This window comes from Suillus subalutaceus (genome assembly GCF_016647625.1).
Source record: "Suillus subalutaceus strain FC151 chromosome Unknown DFJ58scaffold_53, whole genome shotgun sequence".
Classification (NCBI taxonomy): Eukaryota; Fungi; Basidiomycota; class Agaricomycetes; order Boletales; family Suillaceae; genus Suillus; species Suillus subalutaceus.
Genome location: NW_024540302.1, coordinates 1 through 23202, shown reverse-complemented (window position 1 = coordinate 23202; position 23202 = coordinate 1). Strand labels below are relative to the sequence as shown.

Here is a 23202-nt window from a genome sequence, read left to right as displayed (position 1 = left end):
TTGTCCTGACAGTTGTATGTTCGGGTAACGAGGATGCAGGCCAAAGTAATATTTCCTGAGACGTTTTCCCAGTGACCTCGGCATCTTGATGAACTTGGACAACAGCTGTATCGTAGGAGGCCATGTACGACCTCGCAAATGTCCGTAGTGGAGACAGGATGTGATTTGTTGTATAGAAGACCGCGATCGCAACATACAAAGAAGCTGCCAGACGGATAAACCTGAGGCCACGGCTGAAATCTGACATGCGCCAAGTAGTAGAATATAAGTGTTGCTAGTTTCCGAGTCCCTTGCGTGCAGATTGCGCGATATTGCAATGAAAGTCAATGGTGAGTTTGTTGACCGCCTACTGCTAGACTCGGAGGTTCACGTGTTTGTACAACGTTCACGTCAACGCCCATAATACATATGGCAAACATGTCAGTCTCGACTCACTTCAGGTCACTTGCTTCCTTGCTACTCAAACCTCCGTGAGTCATGTTAGAGTTACCTTGTTGACGTTACGGCTCATGTGCACCGTCGTGCCCTGCGTTATAGCGCAGCTATCGAGGTCCTTCCTGGCGATGCATCCATCTGGATCTCAGACGTGGTAGAACGATCTCGTTCCCCATTTCTGTTCATGGAGAATAATCTCGGTGTACCTGAGAAAGGGCTTCGTCGGTCATACCTCTTCGCCGTGTCTATCTTCTCTGCTGCACGTAAGGCCTCCGGACTTCATACACTCGAGAATCCATCCAACCATACCATGTCTTCGGTGATTCAAGACTTGATCGATTCTTCTGCTGTCCTCATTTTGATGAATCCGGCTCACCAAACTGCGCTCAATGCTAGAAAGAAACTCGTTGTGCGAAACCTCATCAATGTGGAGCAAGAACTCAAGTTCACAGCCGCTCTACTTTCGAGCAAGCACTGTTGCAAACAGGGCGAGCTATGGTATCACAGGCGATGGCTTCTCCAACGCATATACCCTATCCCAAGCTTTCCTCAAGGGTTGCTTGCTGACGTAGTTCCTGATTCACCAAATTTCTACCTTCCCCCGAATGACCTTTCTGTGGAAATTAATCTTGTCACTAGAGCTTGCGAGCTCTATTCCCGCAACTATTTTGGCTGGACCCATCGCACTATATGCATTCGTTCTGCACTCGTACCCGGGGTGCATTCTACCGCCTCAGACGAGTTCACTGAAATCCTTCCAAAAGAGATCATCAGCGTCATGCAGTGGATTGAGTCTCACATCTCCGACTATAGTGCTGTTCATCACCTTAAAACTCTCGTGCGTCTCACTGAAGACGCGGAAACCGCATTCCTGCCAGACAATCTACTTCCCGTGATCGGGCACGCTCTCGCGCTCGTACGTGCATTTCCGGAGCATGAAACGCTTTGGCAATATCTCCGCGTATTTTGGGATGAGGGGGATGTCGCTACAGCGTTTGTCGCATCATTTGTGCTTCCCTTACAAAGTACTGGGATGGCGGAGCAGGATAACAAGTCTCGTGGCGTGCAGCATGCCTGCCATTTCCTCGAATGGAGGAATCAGAGGTTGAATTAACGCAACTACTTGTATTGGTATTGCGCAGTGCGCACTGTATATGCTGCCGACATCAGCTCATGGGAACGAGCGCTGTTGACGCTCCGGGCCCCAGCTCAAATCAATTGCGGTTATCTCGAAGATCATGCGGTTGTATTCACCATTAATTAATACCATCGCACGTTATCACGATAGGTTGTTGTTCTTCAGAATTCATTAATTCCATCGCAACAAGGTTTGTCTCATAATCTTCTCCCCTTCATGTGACAGACTTCTGTTGCTGACCTAATACATGCACGGCCAGTCGATACACATGCTGTTGGTGACCGGTGACTCTCCAGACTCCGGAGACTCACCGTGTACAGCTCTGCGTTAGTCTCCGGTATCTGACTACTTATTGCTATAGTTCATGTGTCTTCTGCTCCAACACCTCCCACACTTCGATGTTACGGATTCAGCGACAGCCGCTGGAGTATTCGCTATATATGATGAGCAACGAGCACGACAGGAGCGCAATTAACCCTTGATCCGGCCTGTTAAGCGTGAATAACCTTGTAATGTGATCGAGTGGGCACAATAACTTACCTCCTGTATAGTTGTGCGTGCTGAGGTCGCCTTGAGTGAATCGTTCGACCGCCCCTAGAGAAAAGACATCCATGAACGCAGAGGGCGCGCTTTGAGAGGATGCTGACCCTTCCTCGAACAACTTGGACCAAAATATCTTGATCCGTGACGTATACCGTATAGTTAGAACGATGTTTGACAATGTCATTGAACCCAGTCGGAGTTGCATTATAAGTTTGCTGTGCGATACAAAGGAACTGAATCAGCCACAATCGATATCAAAAGTACAGGTTACGTTACTGCTTTGTATTGTGTTCCAGAAACTAAACCTACTATTCCTGTATCGCGCGGGAATTATGCCACAGGCACCAGGCAGTTTATCCCATCAGATATCAAGAGCTGTAGTCAGTGAGTGAACAATGAAAGACTGCTAATCGCTCCGAGCGGTGCTGAAGCAGCTGTGATACCACATGGTCTTATCAGCCTTCCGTGGCTGTTTTCGTTCGGGTGTCCTGGATGTACGTATGATCGCTGTACTTGGTTATATGCAGAGATAAGGAGTCGGGTTCTTGAGCATCGCTAGTGCAAAAATAATAGACACTAGACGTACAGCAGAATTGTTGTTCTGCATAGAACCTGCTGTTCGCATGCCACAGGGACTACTTTGATAAACCTGGCCCTGAATTCATTTGACCAAAGTCGGAGAGATAGGCTCGGGCGAACAAGGATGTCACTCTCCCCATATCATGGTCTAGGTAAAATAGCGCCCGCGTGGATAAAATAGATACTCCCACTTGTCGATCCTGAGGCGCCCGCTCCGGAGCAACTGGAAGGTTAGTGGTTGGCATATGTCCTCCAAGAAGTGACCAAGCGTGGTTCGACAGAGTCTGGAATTCTGGCTCTCCAAAATCCACATGACTCGACGGATCCGAGTCGAACAGGCCAGGTGCAAGTCCTCCAGGCGGACTACCGTATAGTTGGACCTCGATCAGGGCGATGTTGTTTTGTACTACATCACAATGACGGGGCAGCGCATTCCTTGAGACGCCTCGAACAAGCCTGCTGGAGTCTGGACCAAACGATTTGAATTCGAGGATAGTTTCGGGAATTAACGATATTCTCGCGGCTTGACAGCGGGCAAAGCGTCCCAGAGTAGGCTGCGAAAGTTTTAATAAAGGACTCGCAGAACTAAACGTATACACAGAGCAAGTTGAACTTGTTGGAGCTCATTGTGTCTCAGCATAGCCACGTGGTCGTTTCCTCCCAGCCTCTCAGATCTCATTCCCAAGCCACATCTTTCTGGGCATCTGCATATGGCGGTGAATATCTTTCTCATCATCCGGCCATTTCACACTTGTACTGATTTTGTGACTCTCTTCAGAACCATGACAGTCCATTTAAAGCCGTTTTAAATGCCTATTGTCGGCTCCCACACGACGAGCTTGTGCTTTTCCTCAAAGTCCGCAACCTGCCGACGTCGGGCGTGGACACAGAGCTCGCATCAAGATTAGCCCAGCATGATTTCCACACCTATCATTTTCCGACGATTTCTAGTGATACGCCAATGTCTCTCATGGACAAAGGGAAAGGCACGACGACCACAGAACGTCCTGTAGATCTACCCGTCGAAGTTCTAGCTGATATCTTCGATCATCTTGGTGATTGGGAGCTCTCTCGGGCCTTGGGCGTTCCTACTTCCTTGACTCCTCCTAGCGAGTGGAACAACCCTTCACCCATCGACCTCGCCATGCTCACAGGTTGCATCCCCGTCATCCGTGCAGCAGACCCTGTAGCTAATCCTCCTTCAAGCCACGGCGCAATAGCGTCCGTGCGATTTGGTTATGTCAATGTGTTGGAATTTTTCGTTACGCAATATCGCCCCGTATTTTTGTCTATCTTCAAAGACGATCTGATCCCTTTCCACGCATCAAAGCACGGTCGCACAGACGTGCTGTCGTGGTGGAAACATGGCTTCGAGCAACACCCGGATTTAGTGCATCCTCCAAAACCTGGGTCTATTACTCGTGCCATCGACAGAGCCTCTCGTAGTGGCCAAGTGAAGTCTCTGGACTGGTGGGTGACTTCTGGGCTCCCACTGGACTACACGGAAGCTGCCCTTGAAGGCGCTAGCGCGAAAAATCGTATTGATGTCCTGGAATGGTGGAAGTACCAGCTTCTCGCCAATAGTCTGCCCCTGAAGGTCGGGCGTGTCATGGAGTTAGCAAGTCAGGCGGGGCATGTGGATGTACTCAAGTGGTGGGCGACGTCGCAGCTCGAGTATACGTATGACCGTCATGTCATGCACCATGCCAGCTGTGTGGGGAAGGTGGAAGTCTTGCAGTGGTGGCTTGGAAGCGGGCTACAGATTATTTTTGACCAGGATGTGCTGACCGGTGCAACACGGCATAACCGAAGCGAAGTACTGGAGTGGTGGGATAAAAGTGGGTTACCGATTCAGTATCGTATGTGCGACATCGAAGAAGCACTTGAGGACGCGATTGGTGGTGGGGACAAAGCAAGGAAGTGGTGGAAGAATAAAGGTGTGGATTTTAATGCAAATGACAAGGAGTGGATGAAGCTGCAAAATCTGAACTAGCTGGTGTTTTTCTGGAGTCATTCACGATACTGTAACATTGGTGCACATTGCACCGGCGAGCCATACCATACTTACGACTTTACTTGGACTCTGGCATTCTGGTTTCTCTTTGTACGTGTTTAGTCTGTCGTTTCGAATTCGTTGCGTAGGCTAGGTGTAATAGTGCGAACACACAAGGCTAACCGCAAATCATAAATTATGCGTGCCGGAGATACTGGTAACAGTAGAACTAACGACACGTCGGCTTGGTATGCCTCTCCCCAGCGTTGTCACTGGGCATGTAAATGCCTGAATGCAAAACCATTAAGAACATGAATCTTGAAGCACTCAGAGTGGACATACCGTCCGAGAACTTTGTTCATCCGGAACATGTCGACCTTTTCAGTACCGAAGACAGCCCGCATGTTATCGTCGCACATGATCTCACGCCTGTTGGAGGGGTTTTGAAGTTCATGGCCACGAATGTACTCCCATAGTCTCTTCACGACTTGGGGGCGCGAGAGCTTGTCCACGCCAACAACCACTGACAGAGATTCGCTGTAAAATGAAGAAAAGATGAGGATATCGCACGGTAATAAGAGACGTAGAACAGGGGCATTTGAAGCACCTCAGGATATATTCCTTCGCGAAGCCTCCTCTTGCACCTCCACTGCGTTTCTTCTTTGGCTTCTCATCTTCACCCTCGTCCTCTGCATCAGAATCAACCAAGGCTGCACTCTTCTTCGTCTTACGCTTCTTGGGCGTAGCAGATGCGCCGTTTGATGTGCCACGCCGTGACCGGGAGTTGAGTTCTGATGCAAGTTTCCTGGCCAACTCAGCATCGGCCTCCTCGACGCTTTTCGCAGCGCCCTTCTTTTTCTTCGTTGGTGGTTTGATATCATCCTCTTCCGATGCTTCCGCGTCCTGCTCCTCCGCATCATCATCTTGGTCGTCCCGCTCCTCCGTAGCCTCCTCTTGATCTTCTTGTTCCGTGCCTTCTTCTATCTCCCCGCGTTTCCTCTTCGATTCGTCTGTTTGCACCTGCCGACTAACACCCTCATAGATACTCGATATCATAGTGTCCACCTCTGTCCTCCGTTCCTTCAGTCCTCGAGCGGTCAGGCCTAACTCGGTGTCCTCCAGCAACTTCTGTCGAACTCCTTTCGCACTGATAGTGCTCAAATCAACACCTGGAGCAGTGAGGATGCGCATAATGGGGCCTTCGAGATCTTCCAGATTGAAGTTCATAGTGGCAATGGTGCTGGGTGCCAGCTCAGGCGTCGTAAGGGTGAATCACTGCTCGAGGTTTGAAAGGGGGTCTAATCAGGAGACCGAGAAGCATAAACTTGTAGTTGTGCTTGAGTTATGCCCTGATTCCCAGGCTGACGTTTATCTCGAATCTCGACACTTCAACAACCCGCGGTGCTCGCACAACAAGGGGCTGACTGGCCAAATATCCATAAATAGGTGGCGGCAAGACTTAGGGTTCAAATCGGATCTAATGACCCAGAGCTACGTTTTGATGTGCTGTCATGGCTATATACCATAGAGAACGTGTGATGTGCTAATGCACGATGTTCCATTCCTGCCGGGCTGGATCGTCTGGTGGCGGGAACACCCCCAAATCTCTCTGACCCCCCTGGTCTTGCTGCTGTTCCTGTTCCTGCCCTCTAGTTCTACGCACGATACGTGTGCGGACGTAGATCAGGACCGCAACGAGAGCACAGAGAGCCACCAATAACATCGTCTCCATCAACTCGTCTACTTCTTCCTCCCTTTGGTGTCCACCGCGAATAGCAGCTTCGAAATAGTCCTCAGGACCAAAATCGGTGTTCCGTTCGTTTTCCGCGTTCCTTCTCTCTTGTGCCCACTGTGTTTGAGGATAAGAAAGCGCGTAATGAAATGATGGAGGAAATACCCACTTGGAATAGATCATCTTCCTCCTCAGCAGCAGCAGCTGTACGGGCGGCTTCGCCCTGCCTTCGTCTGCGGAAATCTTCGCTGGCTTTGCCTATATACCACTTTCCATCATCCTCAACCTCTTCGACGGTCTTCTCCTTGTTGGGAGCAGTTTGAGGATCGCCATCTTTTTGAGAAGTGTCTTTGGAAACACTATCTATTTCCGGTTTCAAGCGAGCCCTTTCTGCTACAGACACTGGAAATATATTAGCCGGGATTGTGGATTATGGCGAGATGTGCCGCACTTTTGTCTGCATCGTACTTCCACAAATTAAGCCCATCCTTGCCACCCTGAAGAGTGTACCAGAAACTCCGAGCATACAACTTCACGAGTGAGAGTAGCACAGGCAGGTATGCCTCGCTATTCGTCTCAACCGCCATATCATAATGCCTCTTCGCAAGATGGAAATCCTGTCAAGAGTGTTCAAGAACCACAAGTAATTAGAGGGTCAAAGTTCTCACCTGGGGTACGCCAATACCATTCTCATACATCCAGCCTAGATTCCACATCGCCAGCGCACTGAGCTGCGTATCGGCAGCGCTCTGATAATACTTGGCCGCTTTTGCCCATCTAAGCGCCTCGGGTTCATCGGGGACACCAAGACCGTGATAATAGTAGTCACCGACTTTGACTAGTGCATCAGTATTTCGCTGAGCAGCGGAACGTGTCCACTGAGTGAGGGCGAGGAGAGCGGTATCATTGGATGCTTCAATAGGGGCAAACCGCGTGAGACGAAGCATGCTTCGGTCTATAAATAGATCAGATTGCGAGGGCCTCAACTTTCACTTGGGCTTACCTTGGTCTAGAACGTAAGCCAGATTATTTTGTGCCATCTCAGACCCTCTCTCCGCCGCAACCCACCATTTAAGGATCGCAATTTCTTTGCCACGCTCGGTGCCGCTATACCAGGCAGCTTCGGCGTCTGCCAGGAGGTCATCATCCCAAACTCCCCGCTCAGCAACAAGTTTGAAGAACGAAACCGCAGAAGCGCAGAATCCTGCTGCGAAACCTTCATTTGCAATACGCATGTTTAGGGTGTGAATCTTCGCAAGGTAAAAATGGGCTTCAAACGTTGAGCCCAAGCGCACTGCAACTTCGAAGTGCATGACAGCGGGTTTGAATTCGCCGCGGTCTGTTTGTTGCTGAGCAAATACGAGCGTTCGTTTGAAGGAAATGCAGGCTCACCATAGTTGTACTTTCCAAGATTAACGTGAGCCTCTGCGAGTTCCTGACCTGCGGCCTTAGTGATGTGTAGGAGGGCTGTCTTCATATCCTGGCGTCCAGGCACTAGTCCGTCTCTCCACATCACACCCAATTGATTGTGGCATTCCCTCTCATCAAACTCGGCCCCTCGTTCAAACCACATCATCGCCATCGCGTAGTCTTGCTTCACGCCCTCGCCCCGGAGATACATCCGCCCGAGATATGCCGCGCTCCTTGGTGCGTATCCAGCCTGCTTGATGTTTTCGGCCTTGTAACCAGATGCATTATGCTGTAAAGGATTCAGAGGGTCACGAGGCCAGACCTGCCGTGCGATCTGGAGGAAGTAAGACTGAGCTTGATGGAAATCCTGAGGGACGCGTCCAACCCCCTCCGAGCCAGAACCGATACCACCCGCAGAAGAGTAGATGCTACCCTGGTAGTAGATCTTTCCCAACTTGTACGCAAAGTCTGTCTCTCCTCTGTCGGCGTTGAACTAGACTTATATAAGCAGAAAGAATGACATCGTAGATGAAAAAAGCGCACGATGTAGTACTCGAGAACGTCGTCCCACGTTTCTCCAGCAGTCTGTGCTAGGCCAGCCTTAACAGCGGGCCTAACAACGTTCGTTCCGGTGGATGCAACACTGGCGCCCGGCCCGAACACGCCCCCATCTAGATCAGACAGCCGCGTTGCGGTCTGCGGCAGGGTCTGACCACCAGGGGGTCCAGACAGGAACATTGACATTGCTATGATGTTTTGTAAGAACTTCGGAAACTCAGAAACTATCGTTCATTCACCTTCATCTGCAGCAGCCTCGTACCATTCGACTGCACGTCCGCAGTCTTCAACTGTGCCGATACCGCTCCAGTACCGATATCCCAGGGCCATCTGTGCACCTTTGTGACCGCCCTGAGCAGCAAATGTGTAATACAATAAGGCTTGGGCTTGGTCAATGGGAACGACATCTGCGTAACCTGTTGCATGGAAGAAGGCGAGAAGAGCTTGCGAGGAAGCATTGCCTGTCAGTGCGGCGTGGTGCGAGAGTGAATCATATGCAAGTTTAGGGTCGGACGGAAAATGGGAGCTTGGAGGGAACTAAACACATGAGTTAGCACGTTAAGTCTTGGAACACGTGGAAGCGAGGCCTACCAGAGATATATACCCAATTGTAAAAAGTGCGTCCAGATTCCCTAGCTCAGCAGAATGTTGCAGGAGATCCGCCACCTTTATTGCCTTTCCGCGCATCTCCTCGTCCCTTCGCCTCGCAGCACTTCCACTAGGTCCACTGAACAAACGGAAAAGGAAGAATTGTTGACGAAGTTTCAGTACTATACGGATTGCACTTCCCAGAGGGCCTTGGCCTTGTGGATTGGGAAGGAGCGCAGAGAGAAGAGAAGGTGTTGTAGTAGTTGGTTGGGAGAATACGTTGTGAGTATGCGACGGCGGATGTGCGGTGAGGTTAGAAAGTGTGAATAAAGCAGACTTGTATGCTCTTGTCGCTGTGTGATACGTGTTAGATTCCTGAAGCACTGAAGAAGACTCTACTCACCCTCTGCACCCTGGTCGAACTCCGGTTCCGAATATACGATAGCCTATACAAGAATGAGCACTGTTCAAACACGCGGATATCCTGAATCTGCCTGCATACGTCATTTGGAACTTGGGCATCTTGTTGCACACCGGGCTCCAATTCCAACTGGGTATTCTCTATACTATCCTAAAGAACACGTTAGTATTCATGACCGTGCAACTGTCATGACGCTCACAGTTTGAGGTTGGGCTGAAGCAGAGAACGCAGCGAGTGCCACCAAGCCAGAGGCTAACCACGTTGCCCGCCTTGAATTTGCATTTTTTCGAGGACTCATGGCTTCATGAATGGTTGTAGCTTAGGAATCTTAGCTGCTGCCTACTTACTCAGGCTGGTACAAGTTACCAGTACGCATTCGGAACACCACTTTCGGAAATGCCACGTTTGCAAGTTAAATATTGCAAGTTATCTGATAAGATAAGACAATCTATCGATATTTGGGTTCAGCACAGGATCAATACATAATACCGATCGACTAGCTCAGGTTGTATACGACGAAGAAGCAGACTCATTCCGTGCCAATACTAAATACTAAATACAGAATAGCTGTATACAACCGAGGCGCAGCTTCGTTCCATTTCCGCTTCGACATCAGACGCCAGCCACGGATGAAATACTCAGGGCTGGACAGAGTTTTGGCAAACAGACGGCGACAATGAGCATTGAGCATGTCCCTGGATTAAAGACACGAAGTACCCTGAAAAGTTTCATCTGCCGGAAAATATAACACAGCGGTGGCTGCCGACAGCATCTCGTCCTCGTCACAGAAGAGTTCTTTTCCACAGCAATAACAGGTTTTCGCTCATAGAGCCAATTCGCGGCACAAACAATAGCAAGGAAGTACCATTAAACCTGTCAGGTTGGCATGAGCATCACAGTGTGCAACGATCGGCTGTGCTTCATGTCCGAATGTCGTCGAATGTTTCACAAATGACATACACACGTCGCCAGGGATGGCTATTTGTAGGCGCGCTGCCAACTTCTAAAATGGTGCAGAAGCTTGTCGCTTCGGTCCTGCGCAGAGAATAATCACCGCATATGAGACGATACTTCGCTGGGTCAATGCCGTTAACTTGTATTCGAAATAGGGATGGAGACTGAAATTTGATGCCAATACAGTCCGGAATTTTGTGACGTCTTGTGCAACGCGAAAGTTTGCAGGAGAATGACTCCGAAGTGAGAAACAAGCTGCGATATACGAAGCGGAAATAGGTCAGACATGCTCAAAGGCCCCTTTGAAAAAGAAATCGCACCTCTAGGACCGCGGCGCGCAGGCAGAGGAGCGCTCAGCGGCGAGTACAAAAGGGGATATACTTTGGTCAATGTTTTCAGCAGTTTAGTGCGCTGTAACTTCTAGCCTATCTGTCCACCGACAGTATGAAGTGGCTGCAGTCGAACTTCGTGAGAAAACATGTGTTTGGCAATAATTCGAAGACGCACCAAATCGGCAGGCGCCAGAATGAGCGCCGATCGAATGCCTGGGCCTCTCAACCCACTCAGCATCCGGTGAGCGGCATAGATTTCTGAAGAATACCGCTCACAAGCAACCTTACTTGCAGCCAGGAAACTCCCGGGAGAAATGCTTATCTTCATTCGTCTAATGTCTGCATAAGGGAGACTTGGCCCATAGTGAAATACTTATACCGGAGTTCTTTACCCAGTGCTTGTTGTTTTACAGCACTATAATCGCCTTCGGATGCTGCACTTCACAGAGTGATGCCGCTTGCAGCTGAAAAAGATCTTCCTTGCTGTAGGTATCAGGATGGTGCTATCCTCATAACCATATATGCGGAACAAGCACCGGATACAACTGATGTAACATCACTCACAGAGCGACAGCCGAAGTCGAGAGCTAATTGTCTGAAATATATCGCTCTTATCTCCTTCCGCTCTAATGCATGTTAATTCGAACTTCCGGTTTCTAGATCGTTTGTGCAGTTCTTATATACGGACCTATTCTGCTTTAGCTCATTAACTACGTACACAGCGAGTTCGCTTAGTGGCGTGCAATTCACTATACTATTGTGTCCATATCATATTCATCATTAATTCTACCCTATTTTACCTTAGGCCCCCATCTCCCTGGGAGATTCAGCAGAAGTCAAATGGGGGTGGGGTGTGCGGACAGACGTGCAAGTCCATCAAAGAGTCACCGTAAATCTGACCTGGGACGTTCCAAATATCGTATGTCACATGTCTCGTTTCTAGCTTAGCTTCAAGTCTTGATCAGCAATGCGACGCCACCTAGGCTGGCTGGCTTTACGTGTGATGACATTGATTGGACGTCTGATGATGGCGTCTACAACGGCATACACAAGCGCCTGCTCATTCAATTCCGTCATCAGGCGTCTTTTGCTTGCTATACTTGCTCCCCCTGCCAATCTGCCATCGTTCGTTTGCCACATCAAGATGATCAGGTCTCTTCCTCTCCAACAAAGGCATGGACTTTGCGCTGCGCTTGTACGTCCCTGCACGAAGTGAGACACCAACTTTAAGGACCGGATCTCTGCCCAAGTTCGAATGAGGGAGCGTGTGAGGTGTCAGTCCAGAAGACTTTACTCGCCCTTCTGCACCCTGGTCAAACTCTGGTTTTGAATGTAGCCTATACAAGACCCCTAACAGGCGAGGGCCGGAGTAGCAGCCGTAGTACCGTGGCTTAGTCAGCCACTCAGGGCGGATCTTGAAAGTGACTCTGTGTAAGCTCGTTGCTTACTACCTGAGTTCCCATAATCAACATAAATACTGTCCGCGATAGAGCTTGAGCTTTGATTATCACTGCCTTTTGGCCTGACGGTCTGGGCGTAACTGTTAAGGGACGACAGTCTTAACTACTTACACTCTGCCTGCATACGTCATTTGGAACTTGCCGGCATTCCGTTGCACACTGGGTGTCCTCTATACTATCCTAATGAATTCATGACCGTGCAACTATCACGACACCAGGTTGGACTGAGGCAGAGAACGCAGTGAGTGCTACCAAGCCAAAGGCTAACCAGATTGCCCGCCTTGAACTTGCATTTTTCGAGGACTCGTGGCTTCATGAATGGTTGTAGCTTAAGAATCCTAGAACCGTTAGTAACGGTCACTTGGTCGAACGAACTACAGCTCCCTACAGTATATTGGTACGAGTTGCGCATTCTCCCTGCGGAACTACTTTCGGAAATGCCAATTTGCAAGAGCAAGTTAAAGTGTACACACCTTATCTGGTAAGATAACGCTGATCACATCTGGGGACTGGCTCATTTCACGCCAATACACCGAGGTTCAGACTCGTTCCATTTCCACCCATCTTCTTTGGAGACCGCGATGCCAGCCAAGTATAAGGATGCACACCGAGTCGGAAGTCCAGGCAGAAATTTGGCACGCAGACGGTAATCACGAGCACCGAAAAAAACGCAAACTTTCCATCGTAGAATAAGTCTCTTTCCGCATTGATAATGGACGTATGTTGCATAGCTTTGACTCGAGCAATGTTGGACCTGGGTCGGCATGAGTATCAGGCTGTGCAGCATTAAATATTGGCCTGTTCTGCATGCCTAAGTTGCATTAATGTAATTCAAGTTTATGATATGCACAATACCTCAAATTCACGCAACTAACAGTACTATACAGCGAAGCTCTGGCCTCGCTTCATCTCTCCTTGACTCATTTGCTTCCCTCACTGGCAGAGACCGCGAAGCCAGCATAAGAAGTTTGTTCAACAGAAATTTGGCGGGCAAGTACCGCGACCATGAGCGGTCAACGTATCGCTGAATTCATTAAAAACACGAACTGGAAGCACTCCTGAAAGAATCATTTCTCGGACGAATGCAACACTACGTAACAGCCAGTAGCATCTCTTGCCGCATTGATAACGGGTGCGTGCTACATAGATTTGGCTACCCCGTGGCTCAAGCAACGTCGCTTGCGTTGGCACGAGTATCATGGTCTCAACCTGTTCTTCATGTCCGAATTATTAGTATTCGGAAATTATTGTAGGCCGTACTCAGGCTCCTACATATATCCGCAACTGGGTATGGGGTGCAGTAAAAACGTCTCAGGTCAAGAGGTAGCACAAGTTACTGTATACTTATTCTTAGAATGTCACATTATCAGCATGATTATTTACTCTAGTATTTGGCCAGATCTAAGCTTCCATATCACGTGAATATGACCGCCTCCAGCCTGGGACGCTAGAGGACGCTAGACGAACATCGAAATCAGTACAGGAGCTTAATACTTGCCGCTGGGGTGACCAAGAGTATATTCTTGCAGTGTGGAGTGGTGATCACCCGCATAAACGTCGAGGCTTCCCTGACTCGGAGGAAATGCGCCGCAGTCGCAAGTTGGCACAGCCCGGTGCTACTTGTCTGCAGGAGATATGAAATGAGAAGCAATACAGGCCATATCAAGTGCGAATAGGTCGGACATGCTTGAAGCATGTGGAAAACAATGACCGTACAAAAGAACAACGGGCCAACATACCTTAAGCCCTTACACTTGTACAACACATGGCCCGAGCCAGAATGAGCGCCGGCTGAAAGAACTGGGTTCCCTGGATCGACTCAACACTCGGTGAGCGGAGGAATGGAATTTTCAAGCATAATCAAACGCTTACAACTCACCTTAATGCAGTCGGTTCTTGTTCTTTTGACAGAGATGCAATCGCCTTCGGATACCGTCACGGTACTTCACAGACCTGCCTCAAAGCGGTTGCGTATAACAGTAGCTGCAGCTCTTATTACGAAGTATTCATCACTGGGGACATTATTAAACTCACAATCGTATCCAGCCTACATTCATTGAAATCGCCTCTATAGAATTCAAGTCCGGAAGCTCTGAATCATGTGTGTGAGCAGCTCTCTTAAAGTTGTGTGTTGAAACAACTCATTCATGCATTGAAGCGGAAAGATGCAAAGTAGGAAAAAAACCGATAGGGAGATTGAAAGCACCCTGACGGTTGTGAGTAGTCATCACATCTCTACTTTGCCTTGCCCACGAGCTGTTATTTTCGACCAGCGCTGCGAATCGTTCAACTCCCGCTGAAACCACCATCTTGGTATAAGTATGACTCCAGGATTCAGGCAACTCGTTGCAATCGGGGGCTGGATGTCGCATGATGATATTCTCAAGTATTACATTCTGGCAGTACTTGAAATTTGAGAGAGAGAGTGCGTCATCGGGAACCTTATTCACCAGTCCGAGTATCTAGCAGTAGTAACAACCGCAGGAAATCGTCCGTCAGACCAGGAGGTGAGTTTCGTCACTTCATTATCCGTCCCTATTTCCCACAAGACAAAAACAGTGCCGATAAGTATGAAAATCTAGCGAGGTATTGCCATGTCTAGTATATAAGGTCCAGATATGTAGTTGCGATGGGCCGCCAATCCTCGACTCCGCCTACTCTTTTCTGACTAATTTGACTTGACAATTCAGTATTCATGCCATAGCTGCTTGGCTCGTCAATGACTGCATTGTGCATTTGGTATGCTTAATCTGGGTTTGCACAGCACAGTTCGGTCTTTCATATGTCCCCATGGCTATTGTGCCGTAACTGTTATTTCCCTCCTGGCGTCTGTGTCCCAGCACACCTTTTTCATTCCGCGTTCAACGCGTTGAATGTTGATAATGTACATGGTTCTATGCTTACCCTGATTTGACACTGCTGTTTCTTCGGCCACGTACAATATATGTGTACACTCTTCATACATTGATATGCTAATCTCAGCCTTCTCCCTTTCAAACCCATCCTGGGCAGAGAGGCAGGACCATAAGTCGACGGCTCCCGTTGTAACAGGTGACGTTAAGTTGTCTACAGTCCACCTCGGACACGGTTGAACAAGTTGTGACCCGCCCCCTTTGAAAAATATCCAACGTGAAACAAGAGCTGCTCGAGGCATTTCATATTCTAGGTGTAGCCGCGACTCCCCCTCCAGTGCTCTCCGTGACACTCGCCGTCAGGATACAAAACATTTATATACAGATCTGCAGAGTATAACTCGGAACAAACTCGGAACAACACTCGGAACCACCCACAAGGCGGACAGCACTGCTCAGCAATAACAGCCGGCTCCTCGACGTGTTGAGGAGCCAGTTTTGGCTACACCCGGTGTTCGTACGCCTCCCTAAATCCTGCGAGGCCTAGCTATCATACAGCTTGGTGCCTGGACATTTGGATCATGCACCCCACTTCGAGTCGCACCCTCGGGGATTGAAGAGAATGGGTGTTGCCACCCCTTGCGGCTATTTGAGGGGTTGCATAACCTGTCTCTTAGGCCTCAGTATGTAAAGGTTACAATCAGCTTGCAAGCCTCGTTGAGCCTCGCTGGCAAAAAATTTCATTCCGCTTCCAATATTGCCAAGGTCTCGGTCAGTTGAGGGGTTGCAATGCATCATAAGTAAGGCATCTCAAGTTGCCGATTTATGAAGGTATTACGTCGCCGATCTTAGTTCAGCTACTAGTGTTTCCCATTTCCCAATTGCAATAACCTCGGGCTAACCTAACTAATCTTATCCTAGCACAGCTTTCTACAATACACTCCCGGTAAAACAGCTCCCCCATAGCCTTGATATTTTCTTTCACGAATTTGGATACTCATACTGGTGTATTCATACGTCTTTTATAGATCTGAATTTTCAGAGATTTTGTAGTGGAGGAAAGTTGCTGATCAAAATTTCACCCGATTGTCACACATCTCTCAATCACGCCGCAGTTGTCACAATCTCCCCCTGAACCCGCGATCATCGGTGCCATCGACTCATCCATCCCCGTGCTTCCTCTATAGCCGATCTCAATGCAAAAGGTGTATTCGATCAAATTACATTCTAGCCTCCCTGCGAGGTGTTTGTTATGCCCTAGGTGAAATGTTCCTGCAGGACTTTGGGATTTGCACGATTCATGGTGTCGATTCGACACGTGCCATTTCTCGGCCGAGCTTCAACTTGAATTGGTCAAGATCATATACTTTCAACGATGAAGCCATTTAATTGGTAAAGCAAGTCATATGCCATTGCCACCAGCCCCGGCCTTCAAGCTTCAGGTGCTATTCCGACTTCCAACGGCCAAAAAACTAATATGTCACAATTCACGAGGATAATCCCCTGTTCTGCCAACGACGTCTACCCGCTGCAATATCCGCCTCAGTGAGGCATACTCATGCATACGCTTCTTGGCCCTGCGGTCGTGTTTCATTAATGACGACAAGCTTGAAGACCCATGGTCTATAAAAACAAGGTTTCCTGGGCTGCATCGATGCACCGTCCCCGCTCCTCTCTATTTTTTAATCCTTGGATTGGCTAGCAATGGTATTGTTCCTCGACCACCAACCTGATGATTCGCAGGATGTGCCTATGCTTCTAGGGTGCATATATTTTAAATACTCCTTGACTCAATTGACGAGACTCAGCAGTAACACAAATACGACCTCTTTCAACGATGACTTGGCCACTGGTCCTTTTGAGAAGTGCGTTTGTTCCTCATAAGCTGATGTTGACTGGTGATAATTTAGTTCTTCTAGTCGAAACATAGTTGTGGCCGATGTTACCGTATGGCCTACTCATGTACTACATGCGCCACAGCCTCAGCATCCATGCCTTAGTGAGAGGATTCACGATTGTCGAGGACACCCTTCTTACTTGACTGTGTTTTTATCCAGATACTATACACACAGCTTACTCGCCAGTAGGCAACGAGGCAATCGGATTGAGCATCTCTCGACCTCCCGCCCCCATCTTCAATCATCCACAACCCCACCGTGCTCTGCGCTATGACAGCACTACTTACTCCAGTTTATCCCATATCGACCCATCCACTGAGCACCATAGTACCCATCCTTGCAGGTGGGACAACAAAGGAACACCTTGCAGTCACGAGCTGCAGGTTATATCCAAGAATATTCTTGCCCACTTTCACCGACATCATTGCATTGATGTCGACCCAGAGGGATCGTTCACCTGTTCATGGATAATGCCCCACTTCGGCTGTTGTGGGAAGAAGCTGAAGGTCGACAGCTTTAGCCGCCATATCATTACCCACATTGGTATCAAACTCAGGTGTTCCGTTTGCAGTAAGAGGATGGCGGCTCGGAATGACCTCGTTGCCAAGCATCGTCGAGACCACGCAGCTTGCTCTCAGGCAACCTTCGACACTATCACGGACTGCCATACTTCTTTCTGATAATGACCACACCTCCTTTACGCTGTGTTGAACGATTCGGTGCCTTATAATCGTGTTTATGTTGTCGTCTTGGGGCTGCGCTCAATGTGGACGATACTTAATTATAGCCATCTATGTTTTGATCGATCAGTATTTCGATGCGTGCCTGGGTACCCGGGTATGTTGGATGTGCGTACTCACTACTGATGGTGAGTCAATACCCTGCGGTATTCCGAGAACGGGTGGGCAGGACTAGGCTCAACAAGTTCTCGTTGATGGACTGCCTCGGTTTGTAAACAAATTGGCTGTATTCCATTTAAAATCAGTGGGCGTAAATTTCATTAGGGAACTGTATTCATTGACTACTATCTGATTCTTAGAAGGACAGGAATGCGTCAAAAAAGATGTATGCCCGACCCATCGCCGATGACGCGGTAATGTAGGATGCTGAGATGTCAGATGATTCAGAACACTCATGGAAGACAGCGCCACTGGGCGCCAGCGAATTCAAACCGGACATTGCAAGGGCGTGTCAGAGGCGCTCAACTCGATCCCCGTGATCCAGCACTTCGCTCTTGCACGCGGCGAATGATACGAGATTAATGACGAGTGTATTCCTCACACTCATCTTATAACTCACGGACTCCGCCACGTTTACACGCCGCTTGCATGCGCAGCCGAAGTACATCTTTGTGTCTTCACACATCTCTTGTTCCCTTATCATCACGTTCCTCGGGTACCACGACACCAGCTAGTAGCTAACTCGAGCTCAATGTCCCTGGTCCTGCGCGCTAACCACTTCAGTTTCCTCAACAGAAACTGATTCTTTACCTCTCGCCTAACCCTCGGGGCTAGCAGTCCAATATGACGTTGCTGAATCGGCTCTGCATTGCACTTGCTGTTGTGGAGTTGAGAAAGACGGTATCGTTGTTTATTGTCTATTGGGGCGCCGCCGAATGGTAAACAATACGTGCTAGGATATACGGTATTGTACTACGTGCTTCATGTCCGCTGTATAATATGATGTCCATTGGTTCAAGCAGATGCGAGGACGTTAAGGCCATTACCGTGGTGTTGTATTTGTCCGACCGACAGATCTTTTGGGGTTTCTTCATGTCTTTACATAAACCAGAGACACGCTCAGTGCTCATGGTCCCCGTCTGCTTACAAAATTTCTGTCCAGCCTTCTGTATCCTTACGCCTGGCTGGCATTGCAGTCTCCGAGAAAGATGGTCGATGTTGAAGTGACTGTTGAAATGCAACGGGGCTGGACCTCCAATCCGTTGCATACAGCTAGTCATGAGTTCGAGGTAACGCAAAATGAGTCTGCTTATCCGTCGTATACAGAGAATATGGGATCAGGTAAATTGACATGCAAGCACTAAAATAATTCAGATATCTGAATGTCTCTTCATACAGAATTGGTTCTCTCCCACTGGAGCAGGGCGCTCTGGCAGGTCGGGAGTGCCAGGAGTCCTGGCTCGTAGTCGGTAGCCCTGCGGCGTGTCGTAGTCAGTCCTCGATAGATAGGGCCGCCTCCTCCCGACATAGAGGTTTGGCCTGGGTTTCCCTTGCAGTCCGTGCCCGATCCACTACGACGCCACTTCTCCCTGCTCCTTCAACTCCGCACCGAACACACCTTTAAACAAGCACTTCTACCGCATCACGAGTCACAACCTTACCAATGCCTTTAAAAGTTTAGCTGGCCAACGGCACCTGGTTCTTGTCACAGAAGAAGTTCTTTGCCATAACGACGGGTTTCACTCATTTGGCCAACCCGTGCCTCAAGCGACAGCAAGGAAGCGTGATGAAATCTGCCAGCTTGGCGTGAGCATCACAGCATGCAGTAATTGGCTCACTCTTCATGCCCGATTAGTGTTGAGTGTCTGTCTGACAAATAACATACGCACGTCACCAGGGGTAATTGTAGGTCACACCGCCAACGTCCAAAGAAGCTTGTTAATTGGAGCCTGCATAGAGAATAATCACCCCATAGGAGACGATGCCTTGTTGAGTAAATGCCGTTACCATGTATTCAAAATGGAAATACAAACCTTCTGGAATTTAATGCCAATACAGCCTGGAATTTTTCGACGTCCTGTGCAACGTGAATTTCTGCAGGAGGATGGCTTCGGAGGGTGACTCGGAAGTAAGGCGCATGTGGACGTTGTACGAAGCGGGGAATAGGAATAAGTCATGCGTGGACAAGGCTCATCTTGAAACAAAAATTCGCACCTCCAAGACCGCAGCACACAGGAAGACGAACGGCAGCGGTGAGTACATAAGAGGATATCCATTGGTCAGTGTTGAATCATTCACAGCTATTTAGTACCATGCAGTGCGCTATAGCTTCTACGTCTGACCACTGCCGGCATTAGATGGCCGCAATTGAACTCATGTGAGAAACAGACAATTGCTCGAAGACGCACCAAATCGGCAGACACCAGAATGAGCGCTAATCCAAAGGCCTGGGCCCCTGGACTCAGTCGGTACCCGGTGAGCGACAATGAATACTGCTCACAAGTGACCCTAATGGCAACCAGGAACTCCTAGAAGGAACGATTATCTTCATTAGTCTAATATCTGCGCAGGGGCCTGGGAGACTAGAGAACTCTGGCCCAAGTATTTTCTTCGTGGAGCCAACCCGGTGCTTGCTATTTTTACAGCAATATTATCTTCGGACACCGTACTTCACAGACAACCCAAAGCGGTTGCGGATAACAAGGAAGTGATGTCCGTTTTCAGCAGCTCGAAAGTTGCAAGGTGTATTGTTTGCCTGGTGCCATGGGCATCAGGATGTTGCTACCCACATGGCCGTATATGCGGGATAAGTACTCGATAATGATTTATCACCACTTACACGCGAAGCAAAGAATCAATGGCAACCCGCAATGGTCAGCTGGACTGTGGGACACATCAAAGACATACTAGTCGAAGTTCAGAACACGCATGTTCATTGTTGGCATCATGTGGCACAAAGTGGCGGCGGCATGCCATACAAGCGTACGGAAAGAGCATCAGTTAAGTAAGAGCTTGCACCAATCACACGGGAACAGAACGTCATTCCTACCAGAGGTTCTCGACTTCTCATACCGTGTGAAGACGAATCCCCCATCGCTGACCGCCGCTCATTTTGCATTTTGGGTGTCATTTCCTTGTGATGTCAGATATCAACTGATTAGCATGAATAAACCAAATCTCAATGCATACGAAATCGAGACTGTTGTCGCGGACGTACCATAAGTACATATGCGCAAGCTAGATTGCATGAAGAAGAAACGGGTACTAGTCTACTTACTAGTAGTACCAGTACTAGTAACCATAATTCATGAACGATTTTCATTGGCTGACTACGCTCCTGATTTAGTAACTCAGGCACTACATCTACATATCGTAAGATATCCGATTTATTACATAATTGCCTTTCGTATAAGGCACATGAAAATCGTTCAACGCATTTTGTTGCTTCAGCTTCATCGGCATCATAATAATACGTTGGCCTGTCTCCATTTAATATTTTGGCTTGGAGCCTCTTGGAACCCGTCGCGATACAGATTGGCAAACCTTCAGGGCCTCATACGTCTTGAGGAGTGCCACTGTTCCAACTTCCATGGGTGATGAAGAGAATTCTGTTGCTCACAAAGATAATCTCCATCGCAGTTTCTGTGAAGAGAACTACCAGTGGCAAAATCATTTCGTTGGTCGCTATCTGCAGTCTGGCACGTTCACCGTAGCCAATTCATTATGCAACTAAGCAGGCGGCTCCGTCGGATCATGTAACTTAATCTCGACCTAATTCTACAGCAACAACCGTGACTTTACTCATCATATACTCTTTCTAGGGTACCGCACGGGTAACACCGAGGGTCGGAAAGTTGACACCGCACCCGCACCCGCCAACACCGTACCCTTCACGGGTACGGGTACACACCGACCCGTCAATGTCGCGGTTTATGGAAAACACCGCGGTGTCTCTGAACACCGCGGGTACATTACCAAGAAGAGTGTATTAAGTATTAACAACAATGAAATAAAATAGTACTACTTTTCCTTGTCATTCTCCTCTGCTTCGACTTCATTTCGCTTCCGTTTTTTGAGTCCTGACAGCGGCTAAAAGGTCCTCCATCACCAGAAGATCACTTCTGCCCCACGCTCCGAGGCAGAGAAAGGCACGAATTGTTGATGGTGCGAGATCTGCAGAAGGATCGGGATCAGGCTCGAATGCACCTGCCGTTGATTTGTTATCGTCAGTGGCAAGTGAATCAGTACTTGATCGCGTAAGATCAACGGTGTCTGTGGGGCTCGATCGAGAAGACCGAGACACAAATGACTGCTTGACCTTCTTCAAGGGGCGGGCCAGAGCCTTAGCACCCTTTGCAACAGCCTTTTTGAGTGACCTGGCCTTCTCGGAGATGGACGACGAGATAGACTTAGATGATGAGTGTGACTGGGTAGACGAAGCATCAGATGCCTTCTTTGTGAGCTTAGTTTTCATGGGGAGACGACTCAGTGGACTTACTGGTCTCGAGTTTTTGCCTTGGCTTTATGGTAGTGACTCGAGCTTCTCTGCAACGAAGTGTCAGCTCAATAAATTGCTAGAATGATTCACGGGGGTACAAAGACATGACAGAAATCAGTATAGCATTCACTTGTGATCCTCTATGGCGTTATATCAGCACTTTTATTATTTGCGCGTTGCGCACCCCTGCGCGCTGTCCCCCGCACTTGCGCATCTTGTCCAGAGCCTCCGCGTTTGAATTTAACCTTCCCCGCACTACACACTTCACACATCGAAATCTTTGTCTATTTGGAAAAGAGTGTGAAGTAATGAATGAGATATGTATGTGACCGTGATATATCATTAGCTAGTGCACCGCGAGGATGCAAGGTAGGAAGTATAGGATGGGTGATGTGATGAGGTGGGATGAGGTTGACAGTATGTACCGCAAAGCACGAGGAAGAACATGAAATGAAATTAGTACTATCTGTAGCTCAAAGGGTGATCAGCGATTCAAATAAGAAAGTTAGCAGCATTCTGCATCATGATATAACGAGAGTCCCAAGGATTGATGCGTTCCGGAGCGAAGGGGTCATCGCCGTCCGTTCTGTTGCGCCAGAGGACATCGTCCTCACTGACGGACACAAATTCGGTGGAGATGACACTTTGAGTCGCAGGTCACCGTGACGGAGGCTACTGAATTGAGGCTGGGTTGGTGGAGGGGCTTGACAACTTGAACTTCCTGAGTCTGAAAAGAATAGCGGAACGTCACTCGCTGATTCTGAACATCAAATACATATCATTAAGTAGTATCTGAGAAAACAAGCAGGATGACGAACCTTTCTTATGTTTCTTTTGAACCACTCGGCGCTTCGTATCGGATGATGACTCGTCAGGAGAAAGGACTCGTTTCACTGCAAAACAGACAAGTAAGACGTGAACAATTAGTAGAAGTTCCATAACACTCACTGTGATTGGTACGTTTTGGTGTTCTTGCCTTCATTTTACCTTTGGGGTTTGAGTCCTTGACTTTGACATCAGTCAGATCCAATTCCATCAAGGAACTTGCGAGCTCGTTGTCAGACTTATCGGCAACTGAACCGTCCGTATCAGAGAAAAGTTGGTCACTCTCATCACGTTCGGAATCTGAAC

At 48.6% G+C, this 23202-nt stretch overlaps 6 protein-coding genes across 6 annotated transcripts; 3 read left to right on the top strand and 3 right to left on the bottom strand.

The window, feature by feature from the left end:
- The first annotated feature begins 386 nt into the window (after positions 1–386).
- Positions 387–1720, top strand: DFJ58DRAFT_914060 (uncharacterized protein). The gene is made up of 2 exons (XM_041395361.1): positions 387–470; positions 538–1720. The coding sequence occupies exons 1-2, from the start codon at positions 409–411 to the stop codon at positions 1547–1549; spliced, it is 1074 nt and encodes a 357-aa protein (XP_041243871.1). The 5' UTR covers positions 387–408; the 3' UTR covers positions 1550–1720.
- A 1685-nt stretch (positions 1721–3405) lies between these two features.
- DFJ58DRAFT_727936 (uncharacterized protein) lies at positions 3406–4688 on the top strand (the record flags this gene model as incomplete). The annotated part of the gene is made up of 2 exons (XM_041385531.1): positions 3406–3411; positions 3474–4688. The coding sequence occupies 2 exons, from the start codon at positions 3406–3408 to the stop codon at positions 4686–4688; spliced, it is 1221 nt and encodes a 406-aa protein (XP_041243870.1).
- Positions 4689–4822: 134 nt separating this feature from the next.
- On the bottom strand, positions 4823–6073 carry DFJ58DRAFT_382789 (uncharacterized protein). The gene is made up of 3 exons (XM_041380125.1): positions 5296–6073; positions 5031–5225; positions 4823–4976 (listed from the first exon to the last, which is right to left on the bottom strand). The coding sequence occupies exons 1-3, from the start codon at positions 5913–5915 to the stop codon at positions 4958–4960; spliced, it is 834 nt and encodes a 277-aa protein (XP_041243869.1). The 5' UTR covers positions 5916–6073; the 3' UTR covers positions 4823–4957.
- A 35-nt stretch (positions 6074–6108) lies between these two features.
- DFJ58DRAFT_788294 (uncharacterized protein) lies at positions 6109–9770 on the bottom strand. Its single transcript, XM_041390142.1, has 12 exons — positions 9597–9770; positions 9479–9547; positions 9380–9422; positions 8980–9329; positions 8628–8925; positions 8374–8576; positions 7813–8323; positions 7424–7759; positions 7089–7375; positions 6872–7037; positions 6590–6822; positions 6109–6537 (listed from the first exon to the last, which is right to left on the bottom strand). The coding sequence occupies exons 1-12, from the start codon at positions 9693–9695 to the stop codon at positions 6232–6234; spliced, it is 2901 nt and encodes a 966-aa protein (XP_041243868.1). The 5' UTR covers positions 9696–9770; the 3' UTR covers positions 6109–6231.
- A 6772-nt stretch (positions 9771–16542) lies between these two features.
- DFJ58DRAFT_382751 (uncharacterized protein) lies at positions 16543–17692 on the top strand. The gene is made up of 4 exons (XM_041380124.1): positions 16543–16758; positions 16807–16860; positions 16915–16994; positions 17053–17692. The coding sequence occupies exons 1-4, from the start codon at positions 16700–16702 to the stop codon at positions 17571–17573; spliced, it is 714 nt and encodes a 237-aa protein (XP_041243867.1). The 5' UTR covers positions 16543–16699; the 3' UTR covers positions 17574–17692.
- A 4871-nt stretch (positions 17693–22563) lies between these two features.
- DFJ58DRAFT_841405 (uncharacterized protein) lies at positions 22564–23145 on the bottom strand (the record flags this gene model as incomplete). The annotated part of the gene is made up of 4 exons (XM_041392708.1): positions 22564–22657; positions 22690–22831; positions 22890–22964; positions 23020–23145. Coding segments are annotated over 4 exons (437 nt in total), but the record flags the coding sequence as incomplete, so codon positions are not given.
- Positions 23146–23202: the final 57 nt, after the last annotated feature.

What these genes read in the sequence shown, in the direction of transcription:
- DFJ58DRAFT_914060 (XM_041395361.1), top strand. Translation starts at nt 409, where the DNA reads ATGGCAAACATGTCAGTCTCGACTCACTTCAGGTCACTTGCTTCCTTG. An exon ending in TCCTTGCTACTCAAACCTCC is followed by an intron (nt 471 to 537) that starts GTGAGTCATGTT and finishes CCTGCGTTATAG; the next exon opens with CGCAGCTATCGAGGTCCTTC.
- DFJ58DRAFT_382789 (XM_041380125.1), bottom strand. Translation starts at nt 5,915, where the DNA reads ATGAACTTCAATCTGGAAGATCTCGAAGGCCCCATTATGCGCATCCTC. An exon ending in GCGAAGGAATATATCCTGAG is followed by an intron (nt 5,226 to 5,295) that starts GTGCTTCAAATG and finishes TTCATTTTACAG; the next exon opens with CGAATCTCTGTCAGTGGTTG.
- DFJ58DRAFT_788294 (XM_041390142.1), bottom strand. Translation starts at nt 9,695, where the DNA reads ATGAGTCCTCGAAAAAATGCAAATTCAAGGCGGGCAACGTGGTTAGCC. An exon ending in CAATTGGGTATATATCTCTG is followed by an intron (nt 8,926 to 8,979) that starts GTAGGCCTCGCT and finishes TCATGTGTTTAG; the next exon opens with TTCCCTCCAAGCTCCCATTT. An exon ending in CGAGGCTGCTGCAGATGAAG is followed by an intron (nt 8,577 to 8,627) that starts GTGAATGAACGA and finishes AAAACATCATAG; the next exon opens with CAATGTCAATGTTCCTGTCT.
- DFJ58DRAFT_382751 (XM_041380124.1), top strand. Translation starts at nt 16,700, where the DNA reads ATGGTATTGTTCCTCGACCACCAACCTGATGATTCGCAGGATGTGCCT. An exon ending in GCCACTGGTCCTTTTGAGAA is followed by an intron (nt 16,861 to 16,914) that starts GTGCGTTTGTTC and finishes TAGTTCTTCTAG; the next exon opens with TCGAAACATAGTTGTGGCCG. An exon ending in GCCTCAGCATCCATGCCTTA is followed by an intron (nt 16,995 to 17,052) that starts GTGAGAGGATTC and finishes GTTTTTATCCAG; the next exon opens with ATACTATACACACAGCTTAC.